Source organism: Corvus moneduloides, chromosome 3, assembly GCF_009650955.1.
Source record: "Corvus moneduloides isolate bCorMon1 chromosome 3, bCorMon1.pri, whole genome shotgun sequence".
In the NCBI taxonomy this organism is placed as follows: Eukaryota; Metazoa; Chordata; class Aves; order Passeriformes; family Corvidae; genus Corvus; species Corvus moneduloides.
The window spans coordinates 52,044,327-52,072,202 of record NC_045478.1 but is presented as its reverse complement, the minus strand read 5'-3'; the positions used below and the strand labels follow the sequence as shown (position 1 = coordinate 52,072,202).

Sequence of the window (27,876 nt, the reverse complement as noted above, 5' to 3'; positions counted from 1 at the left end):
CCCTGCGTGGCTGCCCCGGGAGCGGGGCCGGGAGCGGGGCCGGGGCCGCGTCCTGCGGGGCGGGAGCGGGGCCGGGAGCGGGAGCGGCGGGGGCAGTGCCAGTGCCAGTGCCAGTGCCGTGTGAGGGGCAGGGGGCGGCAGCATGTCGGCGGCGGGTGGTGGTCCCTGCGGTCCGGGCGCGGCCGGCCCAGCCTCGGCGGCGGCGGGCGGTGGCGTGTCCATGTTCCGCTGGCTGGAGGTGCTGGAGAAGGAGTTCGACAAGGCGTTCGTGGACGTGGACCTGCTGCTGGGCGAGATCGACCCCGACCAGGCCGACATCACATACGAGGGGCGGCAGAAGATGACGAGCCTGAGCTCGTGCTTCGCCCAGCTCTGCCACAAGGCTCAGACCGTGTCCCAGATCAACCACAAGCTGGAGGTGAGGGGTGGCACCGGGCGCGGCCGGGCCGGGAGCGCATCCCCGGACGTGCCAGGGTGGCGGCGGCGTGGACCGTGCCCTGCCCCGGGGGCAGCGAGAGCTCCTCCGGGTTTCTTCCTGCTCGTTTCCTGCTCCGAAGCAGCTGAGGAGGGTTCACCAGGCCTCGTGTTTTAGGATTCGGGCTTGACCGCGGCCATCCTCCCTCTGGGTTTGGTAATTCCAGCTCTGGCATGGAGCGGTGCGTGCCAGAGGAGTTCTCTGTGATGTTGAAAGCAGGAGCCTTGGCCAACAGATGCTGCTGACTGGTTTTCTCTTTGCAGTGAGTCAGGACGAGAGGACACAGTCTTAAGCTGGGCTGAGGGAGGTTTAGGTTGGACATTAGGAAGAAGTTCTTCACAGAAAGGCTGCTTAGACATTGAAATGTGCTGTGCAGAGTGGTGGTGGAGTCACCGTCCCTGGAGCTGTTTAAGGAAAGACTGGATGTGGCACCGAGTGCCCTAGTGTGGTTGCCATGGTTCCTGTGTTCGGTCACAGGTTGGACTTGATGATCCCAAGAGTTCTTTTCCAGCCTAATTGATTCCGAGATTCTGTGAATTTGGAAAACCTTTTAAAAGAAGGGACAAAGACAAGATCGAGGTGCTTAAAGCTTAGAGTCAGTAGTCAAAATGAGGACATTGTTCCTCCTTACAAGTAAAAGAAACAGAAAAGTGGATTGAGGATGGACTTTGACAGGTCCTGTTGTTCCTTCACACTTCAAAGCAGATCAAATAGCTCTCTGCCAAGCTTAGTGACTGAAAATAATAGCAGAGGTCGCGCATTCTGTGAGGAGAATAATAACTGGCCTTCCTGTTGGAAAGTTTTCTTCATGACTGATACAGAGTTTCAGTCAGGGTGGGAAGCAAACGTGGCTCTGGCTTCTGTCCTCCTTCTGATGCTGCATAGAGGCAGGGCTGCAGGTCCTTTGGCCTGTGAAAGAATTGGAGAGCTCTGGAAAGAGATTCCAGAGAACTTCGTGGTCATTTTATATTTGTCCAAGCTGAGCATCTTTGGTTTAGTAGGTGTTTTTTGTGGTGTCCTGTACAGGTGTGCATGTGAGCTGCCCTCTTGTCTTTTAGTTACAATTAGAAGGCTTTTGATGTTTCTTCCTCAGTTACCTTTCCCTGGGCTAAAGCCCTCCAGTTTCTTCAGTAGCTCTCGTAGACCATACTTTTTAGACTTTTATTGCTTGTTCTTTTAACTTGTAAGTATATAGGAGTAAGAGGGGAAATTCTGAGACACCGTGAAAATATGGGCTTTGTAAGTGCTTCAATAGACAGAATTCCCTTCTTTCAGTCCTTTTTGTTACACTCATTATAATAAAAGAATTTTAGAGTCTTCAAGCAGTAACCTGCTCTTCTGAAGGTGTGCCTTTCAGTAGGAAGTAAAGTAAGTAGATTGTCTTTGGTTTTAATCAGGTTTCTTCCTGGTATGAAGACATTGTTATGCAAAAGAACCCGTGGAATGTAACAGAGGAGCAGGATTTTTCAGAGTAGAACAAAGATCTCATTAAACTAGGAGGTTTTTTCATCCCAGTCTTTATTTCACTGGAATGCTTACTGTAGTGATGTTCCTCTATGTGTTTATGTTGATATGCTGTCTTACATGTTTCAGTACTGGGAAGATATATATATATATAGATATATAGATATATATACACATATACACACACATACAGTACCAACCTATACAGTAGGCTTCATGAAGTGTAAGTATAGTAAAATGAGATTTATGAGTTTATGGTAGATAACTAGAATTTATTTTATGGTGGGTTGTTGTGTACAGACATGTAAAACAGCTGAGTTTTCAGGTTGTTTTAAGAGAATGGATTTCTTTGAAAGGTTGTTTCAAGCTTAAATATTTTGAAAGGAAATGATGTAACTCAGATCCTGAAAGGTTTTTTATGTCTAATTAAAATCTTCAGGAACACTTGAAGAACTGAAGATCTGTGCCTAAATCTCTTACGAGTTGAAAAGCAAAGGAGCACAGTTAGCAGTTGTTAATAATTAGCATAATTATTGTGTATATCTATGTGCTTGAGGTAATTGCTTGATAAAAATGATACTGATAATCTAGAGTGAGTGCTTTGGAATTGAATAAAAAGTCTTTGTAAAGTATTTTTATTACTGTGAGTAGTATTAGGCCTCATGCATATAAAGGAGTTTTTATCTTTCAAATAGACCTTTAGAAGACTTTAGTGTTGCCTTGAAGGTTGTTAATTTTAGGACCTCATGTTTATTGGAGTCATAAACTTGAAATGAAAGCTGCCATTTAAAATCTCCAAAAGATGGAGCTGCTCTGTTGGAAATGAGTGTCTTGTCTTCTTATGTGCACAGATTTCTAGTCAAAAGCCCCAGTGACCAATATGAAGACCACAATTTCATAGTTTGAAAGAAATCACTAACATCAATACTGGCGTTTAGGATGTGATTGGTGGTTTTACTCCTTTTTTTGTAATGCGAGTTACTGTACTTCATGTAATTTTTAAGATTGCAATCATTTCTTAATAACTCACCATTGTAATTTTATAGTGCTTGTACATTTTAATACAAAGTTTTTGTCACATTCACAAAAATGACTTCAGTAATAGTTTACTTAGGTACACTTACTCAAGCCAATAAATTAGATCCATCTTGAGAAATACACCTTTATTTGGATTAAAATAATACTTGGGCTGAATCTAAGGTGACTAAGCTTACTCCTGCAGCTGCATTTGACTGGACTTGTCTTACCGGATAAGTGATATTATTTCATAAAACAACAAAAAGTTATGAATATCATTCTGTTGTTTGTGGATACCATTTCCTTCACCAAATTTGTTGAGTCTTATAACAAAGCAGGCAAGAATAAAGAAGTGCAGTTCAGGCTTTGATTTATCTACTTTATTAGCTTCATACACATTCTCTGATTGGCACAATTGCTTTCAAGAGGCACAGCTTGAGGTTTGGTGAATGGAAGCTCCTGCTGTAGGACTTCTCAAAAAAATTTTTGCTGTCTCGCTGTATACCTACTGCTAGAGAGAGGAATCTAGGTAAAATATTGTATGGAGGATGTTCCTGAATAGTGAAAAAAGCATTCCAGGAAAACAGTAGTTTCCAAAGAGGCAGCTATATGTTGGCAATTCTGGGCCAGGTTATTTTTAGAAGGAGCCTGAAGGTATTTCAGATGCACAGGAGATGTATGCAAATAAATTTACTTGTGCTTAAGGTCGTGAAAGTTTATGAACCTACTACTGTGCTAATAACATTTGCAGTCTTAAATTAAACTAATGATATGTTGGGGGGGGGGGGATTTGTTTTCATAACTTTCCTGCTGGTCACAGTAGGACAGAGTTGAATTAAATAGCTTATCAAAGAAGAGGAAATAAAGGTGTTTGGCAATACAAGCCACTGTCATTCCTGAGATCAGCCTCATTTTATTGTGAAAAAATGGAGAAGTGTGTCTTGTTAGTAGGATAGCAAGGACCTCAGTCTTTTAGAATTGGTGACAGACATTTTAAAGGAGATTTTTTGTGGTTCTCTGTTGGAAAGCCATATAAATCAGCAGATGCAGGCTGGTGGTCAGTGTGTGAGATTTTAGAAAATGTTTAACTGAGAAGCAGTTCATAGGTTTTGTTTTTCCTGTTTGACTGTCACTTGACTATGACATTGTCTAGATGTCCATTTCAAAAAATACAAGTTCTGTCTATCTGCAGTTCTGTAGAAATAAAAGAAGTAGGTCAATGTGCCAGTGAAAACTGAGCTTGACTTTAACTCTGGCACTTTGACTGCCAATCTGATTCTGCAGTTTTAAGTGAACAAGCTAGAAAGGAATGTTTGGTGGAGCACACCCTGTATCTTGGCAGATGTGTTAAGCCTGTGTATATGCTAAAGCTAGGGAAAACATGTATGTCTAAGAAGGTAAATGTAGTTTTATGTCCATGATTAAGTTGGAATCAGCAGGTTTAAAGGAACATGTTTCTATAAGCTCAATTCTTCTGTAAGTAACTTGTAACCCATTCAGTTAAAGCACATATAGAATGTTGTGGGTAATATGAAGATGTAATTATGAAAAAACTGTACTGCAGACTGGAAAAGCTAAATTTAGGTGGCTTTATATGTGTGACTTTCCATAAGCATGCGAGTCCATCTTACAGAACACACTACAGAGGTACAGTCCTGCTCTGTTGTTTGGCAGTACTTTAATCAAGGTAGGACCATACACCTTCTTAGGAAGGTCTGTTTGGATTTTTTTGCCTTCTCTCCTTTATTTTGTAGTGAGAAATGCTCTTGTTGAAGACCAAGATACTTTTTTTCCCTGTGTGAGGTATGTCTATACATACATATAGAATAGCTGCAATAACTTACTTTTTTCAAATGTCATTATAATAAAATGTTATTTTATTAATCGGACTTTTAGTACTTTTTCTCTTTTGGAATAGAAATCTGTTGGTACTAGATAGAGTGTGTTTTTTTGAAAAATCAGGTGAGTGAGATTTGGTCCAGCTAATTTGATATCCTAAAATGTGAGCATTTTTTGCATATTCAGGAAATGCAGATTTACATGCATTTTCCAATCAGCTTATATACTAAATTATCATTAGTTTAGTACATATAACTTCTATCAGAATAATTATGCCCTTTTAAACTGTGATTATGCCTCTACTTAATTAATATTTTCCTGTATCAGAAGCCTATATACGTCTATGCAAATTTAACTATCCTATTTAATTTTCATATTTTTGTATGGGATAAAGTGTTTTCCTTTCCTGTCTCACTTGTTGGGAGTTGCCAAAGAGGAAGTGAGAGAGAACCAGTATATTAGTTTGTATTTCTTAGTTTTCTTTACTGAGTTATGTTGCATAGCTAGTATGGATTTCAAAATAATGGCAATAATGAAACTATTGATATGACTTCTAAGAACAGATTTGTGTCCTCCTAATAAACAACTAGAAGCGTGAGGAACCTGACAAAAATAGTCATTGTGAGGCAGTCAGAAATTTGTCCCTGTCAGCAAGGCAATTAAAAAAAAAGTAATTTGTTCTTCTGTAAGTAGGTGTAAACAGAATGAGAGAGTCAAGCAAAAAGTAAAATACTAACAAGAAACAGTAGCAGGTATTTTAATGACAGAGGTGAAAAAGATCAGTCACAGGCATAAAAATGTTGGTGGATGTATCCGTTTATGTAAATGGAAACCAAATTTTTAACATGCTTTATTTAAGATGTGGTATCATTATTATGTTATCTTTTAGTTTTTGGGAGGAAAAGTGTGCAGATAATTACATGTCCAGAATGGTCTTCAGCAGAGAAGATAAAAAAGTAGAATGTTGCTTTGCATCCTTTTAATTTGCTGACCACTCTTCTGAATGTTTTGTCAGGACTAGAATAGAGCCTGAGAAATGGAGTAACTCATTTGTCTTATGCTTATGTCCTTTGTATTCTGTGTGGAATATAATAAAAGTGGGTGAAATTATTTTACGATTCATTTTTGTCTTCGGTATCATACACTACATTTTTACCAAGACTACTTACATAGTTCCACTACTGTAGTGTTTATTTAGGGAGTCAGTAGTCATAAATTTTGTTGCTCATGCTATTATTAGCCACATGATAAAGACTGTTTTGTTAAATTTAATGTTAGCTAAAATTCGAAGTTACATATGTCCTTTTTGGGGTCACAATAATAATGAAATAAAGGCTTTTAATATAATTTAAAAATTTGTCACTGCAGTCTTTTCAAATAATTTCTTGAAACATTTTTGTCATTGACAAGTTGTAAGCATTGTGGTGAAATTGGGGGGCGTTATCATAAGAAATGTTGGTTTCCAAGTGTACTGTCTGTTCAGAAACTCATTTTGTACAGTGCTGTCACATTGTTTAGTTTTGCAAGGAGCACTGTGAGATTAATAGGGCTCTGCTCTGTTTCATGGTTTCTCATTCAAAGCAGTCCATTAAACTTAATAGGGTTGTGTGAGAAATTGCAGCAAATGCTGCTTAGTACGCTGGAAGAATCAAATAGTCAAGACTGAGGAAGGGTAGAGTGTTCTTGTCTTTTGGAGAGCTGTAGGCAAGGTGATACTGGTGAGATAATGGAGACAAACCTTTCTTCTAGCAATTAGAGAAACGTAATAATTGAGAGCTCCGGCTACTTCACATCAAGGGGCTGATGCAAAGTTAGGGGTCCCCATGAAAACTTGGCAGTATGTGGGTTGTGCAGGCCAGGCTCTGTTGTTGCATATCTGGTGTCTGACTGTGTTTAGACTTCAGGCTGTAGGAGCTGCAGCTGTCACATCCTGTAAATTTGTTTTCTGTCCTGCACTTGTGTAATGTTATGGGAACACTTAAGAATAATGATTTCATTGTTTGTAAAGCGTAATTAAAGATTTTTTTTTTTAACCTGTTTTGCCTTTAAGTGACGTTTCTGTCTTTAAAAAAATGCCCCCAGAATGAAATGGGAAGCAGATATGACATGCTAGTTAAGCAAATGTACAAGATATGCTGGTGTCATATCTTGATATTTATAGTGCTTTTTTGTGCATATGCCAGGACAGAAGCCGCAGAGTAATTGCAGCATTGTAGTGTGTTTCATGATCCTGGGTCTTGCAGCCTCTAAATCAGAAGGTTAATAGTCCTGATCAGGAGTGAATGTTGAAATACATAAGTGCATATATTGATGAAGTTTATGGAGTCTAGTGTAAATTACATGAGGGCATGCTGCTGAGGAAGTAAAAGCACCTCATAAACTTGATTTGTCTGTGAATTTTGGTTTCATCCAGTAGCAAGATACCTAAGGACCTGTCCTTGAAAATTAGCTATTAAATATATGTATATATGTACACCAGAGGTGTTTTATTAGTAACGGAATCAATGGAGCTTGGAAATCTCATGATTTGTGGGAAATGGAAGTGTTGAGCACTTTCTCAATTCACCAAGACGTTCTGATTCAGGCACTCCCTGAATGATCTGGGAGTTTCCACATCACAGCATCCTTTCCTTTGCCTTTTCATCTCTACAATTTTTGGTTAGTTGGCTGGACACAAGACAGCAGCTCAGTCTCTAGCTCAGAACTGCACGTGTGCTGCCTGTACACTGGGCTGTCGTCTTCTGCCTCTGGGTGGATTAAACAAATTAGCTAAAGATCTGGCTCTTCCCACTTTCCCCTCTGAAAGAGCTCTAATCTGTCGCTCTTTCTTACTAGCAGCTGTTTAGGGTAAAAGTTGTATGTTGTAGGAACTTTAATCATACACACTTTTACTCCTTTTGTTTGAATCTTGAAAATTAGTTCAGTTCAAATCAACAGGGGAGGAAGGCAAAATAGGGAGAAATGTAGTCATACAGATAAATGATGGCACTAGAAAGTCTTGTTTAGGTAACTGGGAAATTCCGAAATGAACTCCTAGCTGCTGGCATTCAGAGATTATATGGTGGGGAAAAATCTTTTACTTTAGAAAAACAGTTTTCAGACCTTTATGAGTTTAGAAGGCTTGTCATGAGAATGAATCAGGTGTACTCTAAAGGCCTGAAATTAAATGAAAACTAAAGGCATTTGATGAGTGCTTGGTTTATGACTTTTAGTCACTTGTGGCTGGTAATGGATACTTTTGTATGTATCTAGCTTCCCTTTGCTGAAAAATCTGTGAGTTTTCTACTATGTTTGAATTATGCTTAGACTCTCTTTGAGCTAGGTATTCATATACCAAGACGTGCATTCATTACACTTTGAGGGAATTCAGGTCTTCCTCTCATTTTTATTTGGTGTGGTGAACAGTGGCACTGTCTTGCCCTAGTATGCAAGCCTATGGCCCAGCTTTCCAATTCAGCCTGGCTCCACTTTGAATGCTCACAACTGGACAATGTGTAAGTCATAGACATCTTTTACACCGATTTGCTCAAATGAAACTCTAATCTATATTGCAGAAATTGCTGCAATGATAGCTCAGAAAATGACAAAGCTTTTCCCAAAGCTAAACCCATTGTCATTACTTTATGTAGCTCCACCATCTCTCAGTGTGGCCCTCACCCCCCTGCAACTGCTTTCCCTGTCAGTAGTGAGAGGTTGATTCCTGTCACCGTGGTATGTAAGTCACCATCATCCCACATGCTGAAGTTTTCTCAGTTTCTGTGTGTTCCCCCTGATGCTTTAGATCTTCAGAGGTTGTAATATTGCCATCTTCTAGTGCCTCATTCAAGCAGTGATGCTTATGAGCAAACTTGTGGTTTTAGCATGGCATCTGTCTGCTTCCTGTTGTGCACTTCTATACAGATACCTCTGTATTTGTACTTCTCTGTTACGTTTATTCATCCTTTCCTTGATGTATTTATGTTGTGAGTTATTCAGGGCAAGGTCCGCATTCTTTTTCTTCACAATATATGAACTTAGTATAAGATCTTTGAGTATGTCTGAGATCTAATAGAAATAAGTTATTTTTGGTTATTTATTCTAACTATTCTATTAGAATAACTAATGGTCACTTTTCTATGAAAAATGTACAGATGAGAGTTCAGACCATCATATGAAAAATATTATATAAATTAATTGGAAGAGGCTTAAATGATGTCATTTTGTTCTGAGACTCCTGATGAAAAACACTACTTAAGACTTTAAGTACTCCATGACTAAAAATGCAATTAACCCCAGCATTTAAGATAGCATTTATTATATTGCCAATTTAAAATACATATTCAGTATAAGACAATTCGTAACAAGCTCAATTTTTTGATAATTCATAACTACTGGAACAGGAAATAGGGACTGTTGATTAAAAATAGGACATTGTCTGGACTCTTTTGCCTAGAGGGGTTTTTTTGTATTTTTTTTTTTTTTTTAATTTTTGAATTTTCCATGGAAGAAATATTAACTGCTTAATGCCATTATTTCTTTTCTTTTATCTCCTATGGGAATAAAAAGAGTAGTTTATAAATTCTTGAGTTATTTCAGTTGAAATTGGTGTTTAATTTTCATAGCTGTAAGACCTCTGAGAAAAAAAAAAATACCTTGGTAAATGGCAAAATATGCCCCAAAATTGACCAAATATTTAGTAAGCCTTTCAAAACTATTTTTCTCGTATCGTCTCTGTGTTAGATTGTTTGGAAGATAAATGCTGGGCTTTGCTATTTGATGAATTTGACCAAGAACTCCAGTTTACTTGAATTGTAGACTTTTATTTAGAAGTTAGAAGTAGCCTGTGTTGATAATCTGAAGCAGTAGCTTCATGTCCTGCCTGCTTGATTCAGGTAGGTCTAGGTGTAGATTTTCATGATTAAATCCTACTTCTGTGACCACAGTTTGGTTGTGCTGTTTGCTGTGCATTGGCTGGGGCAGGGACATGAATGAGGGAGCAGAGAGAAACTGAGGTGTAACCTTGCAGTGTGGTGCTTGCTAATGAGCGGTAATTGCTGATCTGCACAGTTGTATTCTGCCCAGAAGAGTTCCTTTTTCAGCCCAATCAGCAAGTTACAGTTAAAAGGATGTTACAAAATTAAACACACTACCTTCTCTTCAGCCTCTGCCCCTTACTGTTCCCCGGTGAAAGTTTCTGTTCTCTATTTGGTGTTTGGTGGCTCTTCCTGAGCTCACCTTACCATGAAGCTCAGTGGTCTCCTGTGAGTGGATGTTTGTAACTTCTGCCCCCAGCTGACTTCTCTGCAAGTTGTAGGGCAGTTGCAGGTGACGACCAAAATAAATGACATCTTTTTTTGACAGTCTTGTTGGAGAGTACCTCCAAATTGAAGGATTACTACAGTTGCTTCTGTAGCACTAGTTGATCCTTATGTTTATCCTGTTATGTTTATACAAATTGAAATACTATATTATCTGATACCATCTCTTTCTGTAGAACACTTGCCTAATGCAGTGAATGGTGCTCTGGGGAGGAATGGCCTTACTGACAGTGCTTGTTTGTGCTCATCATTTCCTCTGCTGTCTCTGCCCTGTCCCTGGTTTTTACTGAGTAGCTTCCAAAATTGAAGGTAGAGATGTTGAATTTCCAACAGTCCTTCCATATGTTTCCTTTATAACAAATTGGGGGAATTTGGATAAAAAACCAGTGCTAGTAAGAGTAATATAAAGGAAAATTAGGTGAGCTGGCCAAGCTGAGAATGGCAGGACTTCTGTGAAGTAGTGTAAATATTTGTCAGCCTTCATAGAAGTAGATCACAGGATTTGAAAGCAGCTTGCTGTGTTTGCATTTTGGTGTGACTCTTGTGCCTGCATCTGTTCCTGGGCATAAATTTATGACTTTTCATAATGTGTAAACAGATTAATTCCATGATATATGCTTATACCATTTCTCATTTTGCTTTTTTTATTTTGTGCTCTTTATTTATCCAGACCTTACAGTACCTGGAGGGAGGCTACAAGAAAGATGGGAGAGGGACTTTTTACAAGAGTATGTAGTGACAGAGCAAGGGGGAGTGTTTTCAAACTGAAAGAGAATAGGTTTAGATTAGATAATAGGAAAATATGCTTTATTGTGAGGGTGGTGACTCACTGGAACAGGTTGTCCAGAGTGCCCCATTCCTGGAAGTGTTTAAGGCCAGGTTGGATGGAACTCCAAGCAACCTGGTCTAGTGCAAGGTGTCCCTGTCCATGGCAGGGGGGTTGGAACCAGGTCTTTTGAAGGTCCCTTTTAACCCAGGGCATTCTGTGATTCAATGATTCTATGACTAAAACAGCAGGATATGAATTTAAATGGTAGGTTACATGCAGAGTACTGTTTTTAATTTTTATTGCGCGTTTGACAGTTTTTTTGTGATACTTTTGGGGCATCATTCACCCTGCAAAGCTGGTGGCCATCATTCTTGCTGCTTTGTAATTTGCACAGGGAAATAAATTTGTTTTTTCTTCCCACCAGAACTCCCAACTGCCCTTCTTTACTAGATGAGGCTGGACAATATTAAATTGGTCTATTTTAACTGTTCTGCCACTTTGCCATTCTACAGGTCTTTTGAATTAGAGTGGATGAGAGAGTATGTGTGTATATAAAAAAGCAATAAAAGTCAGTATGTTAGCTGTTAGAAAGGAGCAAGACAGATCTTATTTTTTTAAAAGTAGATCTAATAATACACAGTATGTAATAGTAACAAAATATTGTTACACATTATGTGAAATTGTGACTGGGTCAAACTGTGCCTTCTTTATTAAGGTCTCTGTTATCTGCTCTGTACTATGTCATCAGCTTTTGTGCTGGTGATATTTTCATTTGCTGTGTTAGTTCAGGTGTGTGTCTGCTTTTGTTAGAGGGTAGGTAAACCACAGCAGAGAGATTTTAACTATGGCTGGTCACTGGGGACAACAATGCAGCTTTGTAAGTAGCTCATTTCTCTGAAATTATTTGACTCTGTAGTATTTTAAATATCATCTTACTCTGTAAAAGGCAATTTCTGCTTTAGAGTTCTTCAAGGGTTTACAAATTTTTCAAGTTTTTTTGCAGTTCTGGCAGTTGGAAGGTGAAAATGCATGCAGCTCTGTTTCTTTGGCAAAAAGTAATTGCTGGCCTTATCTATTCAGGCTCCATGTCAAGGGACAGGGGGAGGTAGTTCTGCTCTGTTCAGTCTCAGAGATATGGACTAAAGGGCATAGCCAAGAGCCTGGAAGGGAGATTGTTCTTCTTGGCAGCCACATGCTGCCGGTTGGCTTGATCCATCTCATCAGTTGCACACTCTGGGTGCTCTGAATCACCTCTGGAAGTGCTTGCTTATCTCTGAATTACTTGAACCTTGAGGAGGCCGCCCATCTAAGTTATGTACCTGAAGCTAGACCCAGTAAATACTCCCCACTGACAGTCAAACCCTTCCTGCTTGTTTTTCATTAACAGATACAGACATTTTATAGCAAGTTGCCTTGCAACTTGAGATTCACTGTTAATTTGAATGTTAGTGTAATGTTGTTAAAATACCTAAAATACCCCGCTTTAATATGAGAGGGCTTTTTTAAAGAATTAGTCACTTCTTCATTTTGGTCTTTACTTCCAAATCTTTTGGATGCAAAAATATACTGTGGGAATTTACCTAAAAATCCCCCGACATCATATTCTGTTTGGTTTTTTTTTTTTTTTTTTTTTTTTTTGGCAAATAGTAGCCTTAAAGCTTATCTAAATCTAGCTTATCTTATAAAATGCTACTTGAACTTAAGGATAACAAGTAACTTGGTAAACATGTTAGTATTTGTTCTTTCATTCCAGGTATAAACCCTACATGAAAATTGTTTTTAAAATGTTTCAAAACCACTTTTTCAAGAGTTAATATTTATTTACAATTTTTTACATATGCATTTTAGGGGCATTAGTGGCTTCTGGTTTACCCAACTAATTTGCTATTTCAGTTAAACTGTGGATAATAGCTGTAAATAGGATTATTTGACTTCAGCATTGGGTAAATAATTGTCATTTTGCTTTGAGCAATTTTTTTTTCAGTAAGATTTAATAATTCTACAATTTAAAATTGTGTTTACATTGGTAAGGGTGTAAATCCTACATAGGTTTAATGTCATTGCCTTGTTTTGGAGTGGACATCAGCATCACATGTGGTTGTCTGTGTGAGGGAAAGCTCAGCTGTTGCTGCTTTTGGCAATGTGGTTGTTTGCTGCCTGTTCTGTGGGTGCATGAATTTTGGCAGCTGGGGAGAAAACCCTGCAAATGATCCAGAGTTAAAGCTGGGCTACAGAGGAATGTGTGACAGCAGGTACTCTGAACCTGTATTCCACCATGTACAGCATCCATGTACCAGCAAATGCAGTTATGTGTCACAGTTCTGGTGACCCCATTTAATCTTTGCTCTCATTACTATGATGGATTATATCTTCACAGGCACAGTTGGTTGATCTGAAGTCTGAACTGACAGAAACACAGGCAGAGAAAGCAGTATTGGAAAAGGAAGTGCACGATCAGCTTTTGCAGCTCCACGCTGTTCAGCTTCAGCTACATGCCAAGACTGGTCAGAATGTTGATTCTGGGGCTATTAAGGCAAAACTGGTGAGTATGGCAGCTTGAATGTGGGATTATATTATTCTTCTTCCTCTCCTGGCTGAAGTTCTTCCTTGGAAGGTGTAAATAAGCTGATTACAAATTATCATGTTAAAAATACTAACTTTTTTGCTTCTCAATAACATTTATAGTTGGTTTTTAGCAACCATTAAAAATAACATAAATAATATCAGAATAAAGAATAAGGATTTAAGAAGTTATTTTTAAAGAAACCATTTTTAGTTGTTTCTCAAAGTAAAAGAAGAAAATATTTTTGTGATTTATAAAGCTTTTAAGACTGAAGTTGCAAAAGATAATAGAAGTCTGTAATAGAAGAACTCAATAAACTGCACACTTTTTTAAAACTCAAACCTTTATAAAGCCCACCAAAAGTTAACAATAATTAATCTATGCTATTAATTGGCATTGACTGATAGCCAGAGCACAGACTGTCTTGTTACTAGCCACTCCACAGATTCAGGCTCTAATACTATGACTTTGTAAATTAAAAGACTAGTGTTGTATACATGTGGTTTCTAACTGTTGGCATGAATCAAAGTCTCTGATTTTCTAAAATTGCTTTGCAGTTTGGTTGCAAATACCTACTCCCAACATGTGTGAAACATTTGTCTATTCTGCTAATTTGTCCTGTTAATTAATGTGCAATAAGACACAGTAGTAGACTGTAAGTCTTAAAGGATGTCTAGGCTAATCACGGAACAACAGGAGTAACCCAAATTTTTTTGTGTTTCAGATTCAAAAGCTGTAATTGATTAGAGCTGTCTTTCTAGGGCTGCATGGCTGTATATTCAGTATAAGAGCAACATTTTCTGGATTGTCCACACATAATTTATTCTGTACTGAATTATAACTACAGTATGGTGAAGTTTATTTAGAGCTCTAAGTAATTCTCGTGATGCTTTTAAATAAGCATTAGTTAAATAACTCCAAAATTTTGTAAGTGTTAAACTGCAGGTTTACATGTAGCAAACTTTTTAAGTTAACACATCACTGTGAGTGATTCTGGTCCCCAAATTTTGTTAGTTAGGTTTAACTTCTGGCTAACACAGAGACTAATACTTTAAAGCTTTTTGTTTCTTCTTACCTTGTTATAAATGATTTCTAAAGATCTATTAAATTTCCATGCTACTGACAGCAGTCTTCCCACAGGTGACAATAAATACATTCTACATACATTGGTTCAGGTTTTATCTGTGTTGAAATTGAACTTTATTAACAGCTTAGACTGATATTCCCTGCTCAATTTCCTTTAGTTTTTCCTTTTTATAAATATGAGGACTAGCGATTTGAGTTTGTTTTACTTTGTTTTTAGGGAATTCAAAGCTTTAATGGACAGAAGCTCAACTTTCAACTCTTGTAGATAAAGAAAGCTGTGAAAGTGTGCAAAGCTAGAACAAGCAAAAGTTTTGAGGCCCCTTAAATGACCATAAAATGGGACCTCTGATGTTTGGGTAAATAAAAACTGTTGTGCTGACCTTCTGGCAGTCAGAAGGTCTCTGAGGGCAAAGAAGAACTGTGTCAACAGAATGTGCAATGGGGAAATAAAGCTCTGTACTAGTTGACTTCCTGCTTTCTTGAGGGACAGACACTCTTGTATGTAGACTCTTTAGACTCTTAGCATAAATGTATACTCTATAATCTCTAAAATTGTATATAGTGGTGAACTAGGACATTTTAAGATATTTAGATTGCTAAGAAATTGATAATTGTGTAGTTTAGGCCAAATCCACTTTTAGGAGTGGTGAATTTTCTTAGTGCACTCATAATAACTCTTCGTGAGAGTATGAAGTTGCCTAGTTGAAATTTTTTTTTTTTTTTGCATTTTTGCACTTGATGTCTTTTCTGATACTTTTGTCTGTTCTTTATGTCCCTCTTTTAACTCATATTATGTTGTCCTTTCTGAAAGGAAAAAATCTATCTGTGTAATGTTATGTTATAGAATGGATTTTTCTGTGGTTCTTTCATGTATATTATATTATCTTACTATTCTTTTTGGAGATTCTTGATATTTTAGGAGAAAGTATTGTTTTCAATACTACAGTAAGGTTAAGTTTTTAACAAGGTTTGTTAATAAATTCCACTGCAAAATAGCAAAACTGTTGCTAAATAAATTGTAGCAGTGTGCTTGTTCTTTATGCCATCTAATGAAATACACAGTGTGCTGGTGAAGTCCTTTTGGAGTAAGTAATTTATGTTGCATTTTCTCTAAGTTCCTATTGCCTGTTTCTCTAATTATGGAACTCTTTTCTTCTGTCTTAAGTCTGTCCTTTCTGTGGATGAAATGGTAAGTATGCTGATTGCTATTTTTTTTATGTTTAAGCAGTGCTTTTGTTTTGTGCAACAACTTATATATATGTTGGCCTCAGAAACTGGCAAAACAGATCTGGCTTGTTCCTTCTTCCCAACAGTTGGCAAGATGCTGTGTAAAGAATTTCCTTCCTTTGCATTTTGATTTTTCTTTTCTAGATGTGGTGCCCTCTTTCCTAAATCTGTATGTATTCTATTTATTATTGCTACAGCTAGTTTGGGGTGATATCTGGCAACCTGACATTCTGAAAGATTGTTCTGGCAGTATCTCAAAAAATGTTCAGGTGTTATACAATTTTGAAAGCATAAACACTGTACACATCTATGAGTGTAATATGAAGTATTCTGCATGTTGTATTTTTTAAAAATGCTTCACTTTTTCCTTTATTTCCCTTTTCTTATTTTTTCATGGGCATGATTTAACTGGCTGGTGTAACAGCCAAAAGTATATGAACACAATAATACGTAGATACAAAGAAAAAACAAAGCAAACTTGACTTTTATCTTTTCACAGTGATAGACTTGAAAGGTTTCTAAACAGCTTTTCTACTTCTATTATGTTATATGCTTCATTATTGTTACTCAGTATTTGGCTTTTTGAAGCCACAGGATAGCTGGTAACTAAGCTTTAGTCTTCAACCTTCCTGTGTTTGTTTTTTTTTTTAATATTACCAACAGAAAATACGTTTTCTGTTTTCAGAACCTATGCCATACTATGAACACTGGAGAGAATGAAACTTCTATAACTTAAGTTCCTTGATTTCTTTAAACATTTTTGAGACTTTTGTCAAGTCTTTTGACAGTCACTCAAAATAGTACATGCTCTTTCAGTACATCTTCAGAGATTCTGTATTGAAAACCTTTTAATTTTTTTTTTAATTCATGTGGTGATCAGTTGGAGACAGTCCATAGAAGATCAGCTTCTGGGTGTAATTTTCCACCTCAGTCACAGAACAGCAATCATAATAATGGAGAAAAAAGGAAGAAAAAACTTCTATGGGACTGCATTTGTCTTGTATTTTAGGTGTAACATTTAAAATGCATGACTAAAAGTGATTTTATTAGAAATGTAGCATTTGGCTTCCTTTTTAATTTAAATGGCAAACCAAATTCAGAGAAAATCAGTGGAAAATATGAGTCTGGAGGGCGTTTAAGATGGCTGCTTTGTACAAATACTGTAAAATGTGCTGCATGAAATTTGCTGGTGTAATCAAGAACCTTTGATCACTTCAGCAATTCACTTGTCTGAGGGAGGTTGGAATATGTCTGTCTTAAATTCTAGTCTTTGTCTTTTTATATTTGTCAAATAAAAGATGTTTGAAAAGTGAACAGACAGGGAGCCTGTACTGTTTAGAGCACATTAATGCATTAGTGACAATAGGAACAGAGCTAACAGGATCAGTGTATCTCTATATGGGCTTTGCAGCTACTGTAAAACAGGTGTTATGTCTGAGCTGTGACCCTTCCTACTCCTCAAGTGTGTGGCAAAGACAGCACAGCATGGTGGCACTCTTGAATTCTTGTAATTAAAATAGCCCAAGACCAAAATAATAATAGAAAGAATTGGTATAATCTTAGAAACTCCTATTCTTGAAATGTAGATTGGTCAAAATTCTTGGCTTAGTAGTGTTCCTGCAGTTCAGAAAGAGATTTGCTGCCATTCTCACAAGAGAGCCCCAACTCAAAGGCCAGAGACCAGAACTGGCTCTGTGTGACGTGTGTTCTAACATGCGTATGGGCCAGACTTGATCTGAAGGTGGGTCATCATGGGAAGGGCAGGAAGTGAAGTGCCAGGGATTTCAAGTAATCTTTGAGCTGCTCCTCCTGAGCACTGTGCTGGGCAATTCTTGACCAACATGTACATCGGTGTGTACTCTATTCTTCTAACTGATAGAAGTATTTAACAGATGAGGGAGATAGTAGAGTCTGTCAAATTCAGAGCTGACTTTCTGGCAAAGTCAATAAATACTTCCATATATCTATTGTGAAAATGACTCCATTTGGAAGGACCAGCCTTGTTTAATTTCTCAAATGTGGCAATATTGACCATATTAATGGTTTTATACCCAGGCTTGGAATAGTGACTAGCATATTCACAATTCGATAACAGATTTGTCTTGCCAGTTCTGTAAAATTTCCTATCTGTCCTGTTGCTTCTCTGGTAGCACTTCCTTTGTTTGTTTAACAATGTAATTGGTACAGGTAGAGAGAAAGAGTTTTTTTGGGTACTCCAGATATCTTCAAAAATGCATTATGGTGAACTTAGGTTTTTTTGCTGTTTCAGTTGACAGCCATTTTTGAAAGGAAACAGTATTAGACCATGTGTCTACTATTTTCCTGGTTTGTGGTGGGAGTTTTCCCCCACTTTGTAAAAGGGATGCAGAACAAGATATAAAAGATACAAGTAATCAAGCATGCTCTCCTTAAAGTAGATTTTGTAGATTAGCAGTCTAATTCCTTTTGCACCAGTACTGTGGGTATTAGAAAAGGTAATGACTATGCAGTTTCTGTACATTTGGGATGGAGCAATGTGGGACTAATTTAGAGTTCCATAATTCCATTTTCAGAGGGTAAGGCACAGGGAGATAGCTTGCCTAAAGTGTGGTTTTAGTGTGGGTTTTGTTTTTGTTTTGGTTGGTTGGTTGGTTGATTATTTTTTAACAGAGCTATTTTGCACTAATTTTCTTTTAGGTTTGTCAGGGTGGGCATCTTCATGTGTAGAATCCCTGGCTTTATTTATATGGTCTTCAGAATCTGGAAATGTCTCTGGCTGGACATTTCTTGGTTGTTTGCATGAAAATAATTGTCATTTTAAGGACATATGGACTTATGTTTCCATGTCATCATCATCATAATAGTTAAAGAATTTGGTTAAATTGAAATATTTAGTGTCTTCATAGTTCCTCTTCTGTTTTAAAAATAGTGTTGTTTAACTTTGAATCTCCCATTTGCAAGACAAGAAAATGTACGGATGATATTCAGGCTACTTAAATTTTGCCACCTTTGCATAGGATAGTATGCAAACCACTAGCTGTAGTGCCAGAGTCCCTGCTTTCTTTTTTGTTTCTTTCCTTGCATGCATGTCTTGTACACAGGAGGATAATTTCAGATTGTGTATGCAGAAACAGTAAGTGCTCTTTCATTTCTAACTCGGATAAAAGCTTTTTAACATTTTTTTCTTGTTTGGTTTTGTTTTGTTTTGTTTTTTGTCATTATAAAGGAGAGAGAACTTGAAGCTAACAAGAAGGAAAAAGTGAAAGAAGCTCAACTGGAAGCTGAGGTGAAGTTGCTGAGGAAGGAGAATGAAGCCCTCCGTAGACACATAGCTGTGCTTCAGGCTGAGGTTTATGGAGCAAGATTGGCAGCCAAGTATTTAGATAAGGAGCTAGCTGGAAGGTATGTGAAGTCAATCCATGTCCCTTAGCATGAGATGTTTGTTGTTGTTTCCTTCCTTTGCATCCCCAGAGGCAGGTTCAAGGTTAAGACTAAGTAGGAAAAGTCTCATGTTTCCAGTTAATTAACAAAAGGAAGAAGTAAAAATCCCTGGGGTTCTTGCACTGATTGCTGCATGACCATGTGCGGTAGCCACATGAAGTATATGAGTCTTAGAGTGCATTGCTCTTTCAGTTGTCATACAGCATTGTTTTACTCTCTTTGTCACTATGTAGGGTCCAGCAGATTCAGTTACTGGGCCGAGATATGAAAGGCCCTGCTCACGACAAGCTGTGGAATCAGCTGGAAGCAGAAATACACCTTCACCGTCACAAAACTGTTATTAGAGCTTGTCGAGGTCGGAATGACCTCAAACGACCAATGCAAGCACCACCAGGACATGTAAGTTGAAAAGATGAGCCATTCCTTCATGATTTCTAGACATGAGTTACTTCATCTTTGTGATTGTTTTCACTTCTGTACTGTGTTTTTTTCAAATGTCACTTATAAATATGTTTTTCCTTTATATGCTGAAGGACAATTCCATGCTGACTAGCAGATCCCTCTAAATGACCACAGAAGATGATACAATTCCTTTGACTTACCTAGGAAATTGAACCTCTGATATAAATATATATGTTTATGTGTACAAATACAACTTTAACAGCAGAATTTTGTAACCTAATGTGGATCTAGCTTATTTACAAAAACCAAGAATAAAGTTTTTAGGGTTAGCTTGAACTGAAATGGTTTTTAATTTCTTTTTTTAAAAGGCCATATAAATTGACACTCTGTAAAATAACTATTTGTAAGTTGTTTTCTTTTCCTCCTAAAGGTACTTCTTAGAACAAAACCTTTAAACAGCATTTCACTGTGAGTGTCTTTGGTAGAACTCACCAAACTTGGCACATGTCCTGTTAATCACCCCAATGTTCAGTGCATAAACCCAAACATTTTCAGTAAAGTGCTTTGCTTTGATCTGTTCTAAATACCTTAGTTGGTCAGATGGATCTTACTTCTTAGGTTGCTAATTGCATGTAAAACATTGGTGGACAAATATGTGTATTTGTGATTCTAAGGATATGCATAATGGCGTCAGTGAGTTAACACAAGGGAAAACAAGCCTTGATTTATTTAGCCTCTCTTTTAGATTTGTGTTCAATGGCTTTTGGTGTGGTTTATTTTTATTACAATAAAAATAAACTCGAGCAAGCAACCTCTTCCTTGGGAGTGTATTACATCATCTTCTGTCATTTGGTTACTTTTAAGATGCGTTTACATCATATTACATTTCAGCAGTGATCAGCACTTCTCATGTAGTCCCTTAATAGTTTTAATATGTGGCTGATTTTCTTCTTTTGAAGTTAAATTCTCTGTTGTGTATTAATCAGCACTGAAGTAAGTTAAATAATTATTCTCATCAGGGGTGCATAATGAGGAATCTTTTCTGATTTCATACATTTTCTGTAAAGGGGCACTGTAAGTTCGTCCTGCCTGGAGCTAGTCTAAAACTCTGTTACTCATAACACTGCCTGTATATAATTACAAAAACCCCAAATGCTGAAATGCATCAGTTTTGGTTCACACATTTATGTTTGTGCTATGTTTGTTTTTTATCAAACTAGGATCCTGATGCCTTAAAGAAGAGTCAAGGTGTTGGTCCAATCAGAAAAGTTTTGCTAGTTAAAGAAGACCATGAAGGACTAGGAATTTCAATCACAGTAAATATTTGCATTTATTTTCTATGACACAGTAGCAGCAAGTTTGTATTCCTACTTCTGTAAACTATGTGGATCAGTAAATGTGTTGTTAGAACACATGAAAAAAGCATACTGAAATCCATAACTATGGTCAGAGGGCTTCAAGACTCATTTTGATAGATTATGAAATAGATAATTGCTACTTTATGTTAAGCTTACGATTTTGACTTAAGTGTAGGGTATAGACACTTCAGCAGATTAACCAGTGGTAATTCCAGGTGTAAGTATTTAGAAGAGCAGAGACAGTCTGAGACCTGACCTCCAAAGATTATCTGTTGTGATTGTAACTTTTTTTTTAAGTATCTGTATTGGCAAGCTGTATAAACTTTTTACAACAAATTTGGAAAATTTTGACTATTATACTTTTATTCTAAATATGAATACTGTTTCTTACAAGTCAATATGGTGCCTGATATGCCTTTTTTAATGAGGTTTTCTACTTTTCATTAGTTTGTATATGATTTTATAGTTTTATTAGTATTCAGAATTGCCTTCTTTAACTCTAAGTACATACTTGAAATTTTCCATTCTTCTGTGGGGAGAAGAATTAAGGGAAGCAGCTCACACATTCTTAAACATTCTTTGTTTGAAGAATGATTTCTAATTTTCTAAAATAGAAGTTGAAATAAGCACTTTAGGAACTACTATCCAAATTTCAATTTTATGTTAAAAGGCATCTCAGTTAATGAAAATTTGCTTTTTTTTTTTTTTGTAATAGGGTGGGAAGGAGCATGGTGTTCCAATACTGATCTCTGAAATCCATCCTGGGCAGCCTGCTGATCGATGTGGAGGACTGCATGTTGGTGACGCTATTCTGGCAGTAAATGGAGTTAATCTAAGAGATGCCAAACATAAAGAAGCTGTAACTATTCTTTCCCAACAGGTCAGTTTGGACCTGTTATCCATAGGCACGTTTAGGTGCTCCCTGTGTTCTGCCTGTTGAATTACCTTGAATTTTAGTGTTTGCTGTTAAGTACAGTGTAACGCTAAGCTACAGTGATTCTTGAGGCTCTATCACCTTACACTTAATCCTCTTATGTTTTGCAACTTAAGGAGAAAAATGCTGGGTCAGTGGTGGTTCAGTTAAACACATGTATTGGCTAATCATTATTCAGTAATGCTGGCGGAAATAATTTTATTATATTGTCCCACAGAAATAACTATTTAGTGACATACACTTTACTCTTATGACGGAACAGCTCCAGCCAAACAATGTTTCTCAAGTGCTTTGTGGTCTAGAATCTTCTTCCTGCCTTGCTTCCCATTTTCAGACAGTTAAAAGCTGTGCTTAATTTATCAGGAAACTTCCTCTTTAGAAATCACTGTTTGAAATGTACTGGCATGTAAGAAATTCGGGCAGTTTTGGTAAAGCTTAGCTATAGAGCTGTACTACTTTAGTCAGTAAAAACTTAACTCAGATACCTATCCAAAATACTCAACACAGCTGTAAATGTGTTCACAACAGTAAAATGTAATTGTTTTAGTAACCTATCTCATCTTGGTAATCCTGCTGGGTAGCTGTGCAGCAGTAAGTAAATTTGTATTTACCACTGCATTTTAGAGAGGCGAAATCGAATTTGAAGTAGTGTACGTTGCTCCGGAAGTTGATTCAGATGATGAAAACGTAGAATATGAGGATGAGAGTGGACACCGTTACCGTTTATATCTTGATGAATTGGAAGAAGGTGCAAATTCAAGTTCTAATAGAAAAGATGCAAATGTGGATGTCAAACCCTCACAAGGTAAATCTTCTAAAATGTGTTACATGCAGTTTAATTCTGAAGTCTCAATATGCAAACCAGTTTCTGGAAAATACTGTTTTTATATTCATTGTAAAATTAATCTCTGCTGTCAGTTCAATTAACCTACTAATAGACTGTCAGTTCATCTGGTTGGTCCCTCACTGGTTGGCCTGGTTTACTTAGGTACAACTGAATTAACTGAATTAACTTACGAACTTTTTTCATGGTCATCTTTTCCCAAAGGTTGAAATTCAAATTTATTCTTACCTTTTCCAACCTCTGAACTGGGAGTTATTAATTCCCCTTAACACTTCATGTTGTTGGCTACTTCAGATACATTTTTTTAAATCAGAAAAGTAAAGAAACAGTTCCCTTTGTCCCGCAATACTATGTTCTGCTAAAAACCTGTTAGCTTTAATTTTAGTAGTGATTTCAGCAAACATTCCAGTTTTTGAAACAAGGATCACTGATCTGTCCTTCCCAAGATTGCTTTTTTCCTTAAATAATTTTTCTTTTTAACTTGCAGTGTTTGATAAGAAGCCAGGTATTGATGGACATGAAAATGGAGACCTGGGGAATTCAGTTGAAGCTTCATTAGAAGACACTGCACCCAAATTAGCCCGTTCTGCTGAGTCTTTATCCTAAAAACAAACAATCAAAAAATCCACAAACCTGGACAGATCCCATCTTTGGGAACAATTGATAATCAATATTGACTGCTTAAAGTTGCATATACTAGTGTAGGTTGTAAAAGGATGATTAAATGTCAAAAGGAACTGTATTACTGTTGCCTGGAAAAAAGGCGGTTACCTCAGGGCTTCGTTGTGAGCAATTCTAAATGTGGAAAACTGTCTTTTGCGTGACACACAGAAGTTATCTAACACACAGCATGTGAAATGAATTTCTTTTAATAATAAAAGAGTAATCCCACCAAAGCTTGGGATTTCTAAAATGGATAACCTCAGTACGTTCCACTTTTAATCTCATTGATGTCCCTAAGGAAGCAGAATAATTCGTGACCAGCCCAGTTTTGACCCTTGGATGTTTTAAAGTGACAACTGATGTTCAGTTTGGTGTGAAACATGCTTTAACCCTAGACAGATGGGGGGAAGACTTGTTCCATTGCATCCATGTGTTTTGTATTTAGGATTTTTAAACTGTAATTTAAAAAAACACTTTCTTTTTAAAATTTTTTTTCATTTTTAAAACTAAAAAATTGCAGTTTTAAAAAAACCTGTAGTTTTAAAAAAACACCAGAGCTTTTATTTGAGCAAAGACTATCAAACCCCACATAAGCAGTGGAGTGCTTGCTAATCATGATCCTTCAGCCCATGATAATCTCATGAGTGAGGTTTTTGGATTTTTTGTTTTTATTTAAATTCACCACCATTTGTTCCATTTAAAACTTGCTCCAAAAGTAGTTAAACAGAGTAGTATGGGGTTTTAAAAGTGAAATTAGTTGAAAAATTACTCACAGTTAATGTGGACCCTTTGGTATTTTTTTCTGAGCATCATCAGTTTTGTGTTTGTTTTTGAATGGATGTGGTTACTGCCAATGCAGAGTTGTTTGAGTTGGTCATCATTAGCTTGACCTTGTGAAATGATGAGTGCTTTTGATAGGTACTGAACATACTCATTTCACATTAAAATAATCCTTAAAGAAGTAGAAGTTGAGTGCACAGTACTTTACAGGAGGTTCTCAGAATCATACGGTGCCTGGCCCTGTCTGTGTTATGTTATGGCAGTCCTATTAACCTATAATTGTCTTACTGTTGAAGCAAAATGTTACTTCCTTTGTGAGAGCGGTGTATCTTCAAATAGTTTTTTATTGGTGTGCATCTAAAGGCCCCTGGCAGGGCTGCAGACGGGGGAGGTTGATGGTGTCTTGAGCAGTTTCTCATGCTCCATTTGTAGCTCTCTTGGTGAAGTGCAGCACACTCTACAGACAAGCTCTTCGTTGTCATCGCACTTGTTATTTCAGCATGCAGTGCCATCTTTTCTGTTCGCTGCTCTGCAGGCTGTTGAACTGTAATGTGAAATGGTTTTGTATATTGAAAGAGGACCTAATGTGAAAAGACATCTTTGCAAATGTTAACTGTGTAGGGTATAAATTCATAAGAAAAAACCTCAAAGGCCTTTAGAATAGCATCAATTAATCGTACGTTCTAAGTTGTGACGTAGAACACAGTTACTTTGTCTCTCCTAGGAGCACTATATATATATGTTTATAGAAAAAGCCTAAAAATGTATATACTTTATTCAAAAATTTTGCTATTTATAAATCCCTTAACTTCGCTACTTACATGATCATTTTGTGTGTGTGCGTGCGTGCATGAGTTCCACTTACTCAGTGGAGTAACATTATTTGGTTCATTTTTTATACTAGTGTTTGTCATACAGCATACTGTTGAAGGTTTTTAAAATAGTCAAGGCTGTACAGTTTTCACTGAACAGAAACTAGTATTTAAAAATAAAGCTGTGTGAAGAAGAAACAGGTCCCCAGGCATGTTTCTTTTTCCGAAGCTTCAGAAACTTGAGGACACATTGGCTGTGTGTTAGCAGATGAATCCAGTGCCAGAACTTTTGCATCCAGATTTGTGTTTTTCCCACAGCTACTCAAGCAGAGTGCACTCTGAAACTGTCTGTGGCCTGGAACACTCAATGTCCTCTCTGTCAGGAAGGGATAGTTGAAAGCTAGGTAGTGGTCGTCTTGTCTTTGAAAATCATCACCGTGTGAAATCTTTCTGCAGTTCTAAGAAGATAGACTTGTCCAACTAGTCTTGGAATTTTTTTAAAAGACATTCAATTTGCCTGTACAGTTTCCCTTTATTTGAGGGAAAAGTGAAAATTTTAATTTATTTGTTCTTCGTTACTTCTTGGCACACTGTGTTTTCTGTACAATGCATTTGATCAGTTTTAGCCTGAAGTGGAAGAATGTTTCTAGCATTATTTTCCTAACATTCCTCATCTGCCAGTTTCATGTGATGCTGTGCTCTTTTCTTCCTCTGCTGGACCTTTTCTCTGCTCTTATTTTTATCTCTGTATGAGATCAACAGAAGGAACAATTGCTGAGGAAAATGACTCGGAGTAGACATATCAGGTAGCAGTAAATTATCACCAGATTTCCTTCCCTGCAGTTTTTATAATCTTTGTTTAGGAAGCCCCGGATGGGAGGATTTTGCTCAGACACTACAGTCTGTCTCCACGTACTCTGTACTTCTTACCAGCTGATTTAACATACTGGTTTATTTGCAATCATACTGAAATGCTTAGAGATTAATATTTAAACTGAGAAAAGTTTTGCAAGTTGGGATTTCCAGATTCAATGGACAAATGTGTATTCTCCCCTTTGTCAGTAACTGGAAGACTCAGTCCTGCTGATTCCCAGAGGTTGAACGAGTTAGACTTGGAAGAATTTCTGAGGAAAGTCAGTGTTCAGACTTCATTTTTATTTTTTAAGGTGTAAAACAGTTTACTTGCAAGTGTATATATATTTTTACTTAAAAAAATAAAATAATATTCTAAAAGTAATTTTGCAATTTTTTTTTTTTTGGTATATAATTCCTTTCCTATTAAAATCTTCAGTAAGACAATTGTATTTTAAGCTAAAGGTGGGCAGTGTTTGTTGGCATCTGGGACCAATGTTAATTAAAAGCATGTAAGATAAGGAAAGTGCTTTATGGCAATAAATTTAACTGTGATCAAAGGTTGTATGTAGTATTTCCTTTGTAGAAGTGTATTCTTGGCAATGAAGAGGGTTTGTATCCGTCTAAATATATGTTAATCCACAGTTGTATCAAACAAAATTCAGATATTTATTGTATTTATCCAAACATAATTACATCATGGGTTACTCTCATTTCTGTAGTAGATAGAACATTTTGCAAAACATGCATTCACCTAGCTAAGCTGAATATAATATATTTTTATTAGCCTGTAAATAAATATACTCTTCTGCATTGCAGTGATTTCTGCACCTAATTGAGAGTTGTATTTCATTTTCTTCTGTTTTTATATGTAGAAGAGACCCAACCCTATGTGTGTCCTTTGTTAAGCATGTAGTCCACCCTGGCCAAAAAGGAAATAATACAGGGGAAACCAAACCAGTATAATGTGAAGTTTGACTCTAATCCAGTCTTGGCCAGCAATGGTTAAGAGCAAATTACATTTTTTGAAAGACACAGTTACAGAATATGTCTCAAATTTCATTGAGATGCATTTCCTGCTGAATGTTTTTCAGTTCAAAAAAAAAAAAAAAAAATTGCAGTGTCTGACTGTATAATAATACCATAAATATTCTGAAGCCGTTGACTAGGAAGAGCTGTAAGGACCCAGACCTGTCAAAGGGTTACGTCACTTGAGTAAAATTGGGGAAACTGCCCATTATCTCTTTTTTTTTGGTTGGTGTTTGTTTTCCATGCATTCTGAAATACTCTTACTTTTCCACTGAAGTTACAAAACACTTGCCTTTGTAAGTTAAAACTTTTAGTCCTGATATTAAAGTCTTTTTGTTCAGATTGAGCATCTGTTTTGTGTTTTAAATTGTATTTTAGAAGAAATCATCTCTCACCTATACTTGAGTGGTTGTCTTGCCCTAAAGCATCACGTTTCTCTGAATGAGCAGAGAGCTCAAGTGAAAGGCAGTGGTGTGGTAACTGGTAGTAGTATAATTATGGTAGTGCTTAAGGATTTATTGGGAGTGTGTAAGCAGAGGGCAGTAAACTGTGAGCGTAGGAACTGTCTCAATAGACACAGCTGAGTCATGTTGGATGAAAAGATGTAGAATGTACAATTGGTGAGGGCTGGAACTGTTAACTACTTATTTTTTAGCTCTAAAATTTTTAGGAGGGTTTAGATATGGGTGACTTCAGCAGATGGAAGGAAGAGGGAAAGGAGAGAGATCTTGCTTGAGTTGTTGTAAAACAAGCAGAGGAATAGAGGCAGCTATGAATGAAGATGATAGAAAGAGGAGAAACAAAATTATTTCTTTGTGTCACCTGAGGTCGAAGAAGATAATTCAAAATTTCTTTGTGTCCCAGTGTCCTGCTGAAGGAGCTCAGAGGCTGCTCCCAGTGACTGAGGTCACTGAATAGTCCTCTGCAGTTTTGTTTCCAGAGACCCACATGCGACAGAAGAGAAACGTGTCCTGACTTAGGATATGTGTAAGAAGTCTGGTTTTGCTGGTTAAACCTCAGCTCAATGGCCTGAAAAGAAAATGGC

At 37.2% G+C, this 27,876-nt stretch overlaps 1 protein-coding gene across 2 annotated transcripts; it reads left to right on the top strand.

The window, feature by feature from the left end:
- GOPC (golgi associated PDZ and coiled-coil motif containing) lies at positions 1–27,177 on the top strand. Of its 2 annotated transcripts, XM_032101551.1 has the most exons (9): positions 1–418; positions 13,239–13,403; positions 15,676–15,699; positions 18,943–19,118; positions 19,391–19,556; positions 20,780–20,875; positions 21,633–21,797; positions 22,476–22,656; positions 23,183–27,177. In XM_032101551.1, the coding sequence occupies exons 1-9, from the start codon at positions 143–145 to the stop codon at positions 23,299–23,301; spliced, it is 1,368 nt and encodes a 455-aa protein (XP_031957442.1). In that variant the 5' UTR covers positions 1–142; the 3' UTR covers positions 23,302–27,177. The 2 variants fall into 2 exon arrangements, with proteins under 2 accessions (XP_031957442.1, XP_031957444.1); XM_032101553.1 differs by lacking the exon at positions 15,676–15,699 and having other exon boundaries at positions 107–418.
- The last annotated feature ends 699 nt before the right edge of the window (positions 27,178–27,876 follow it).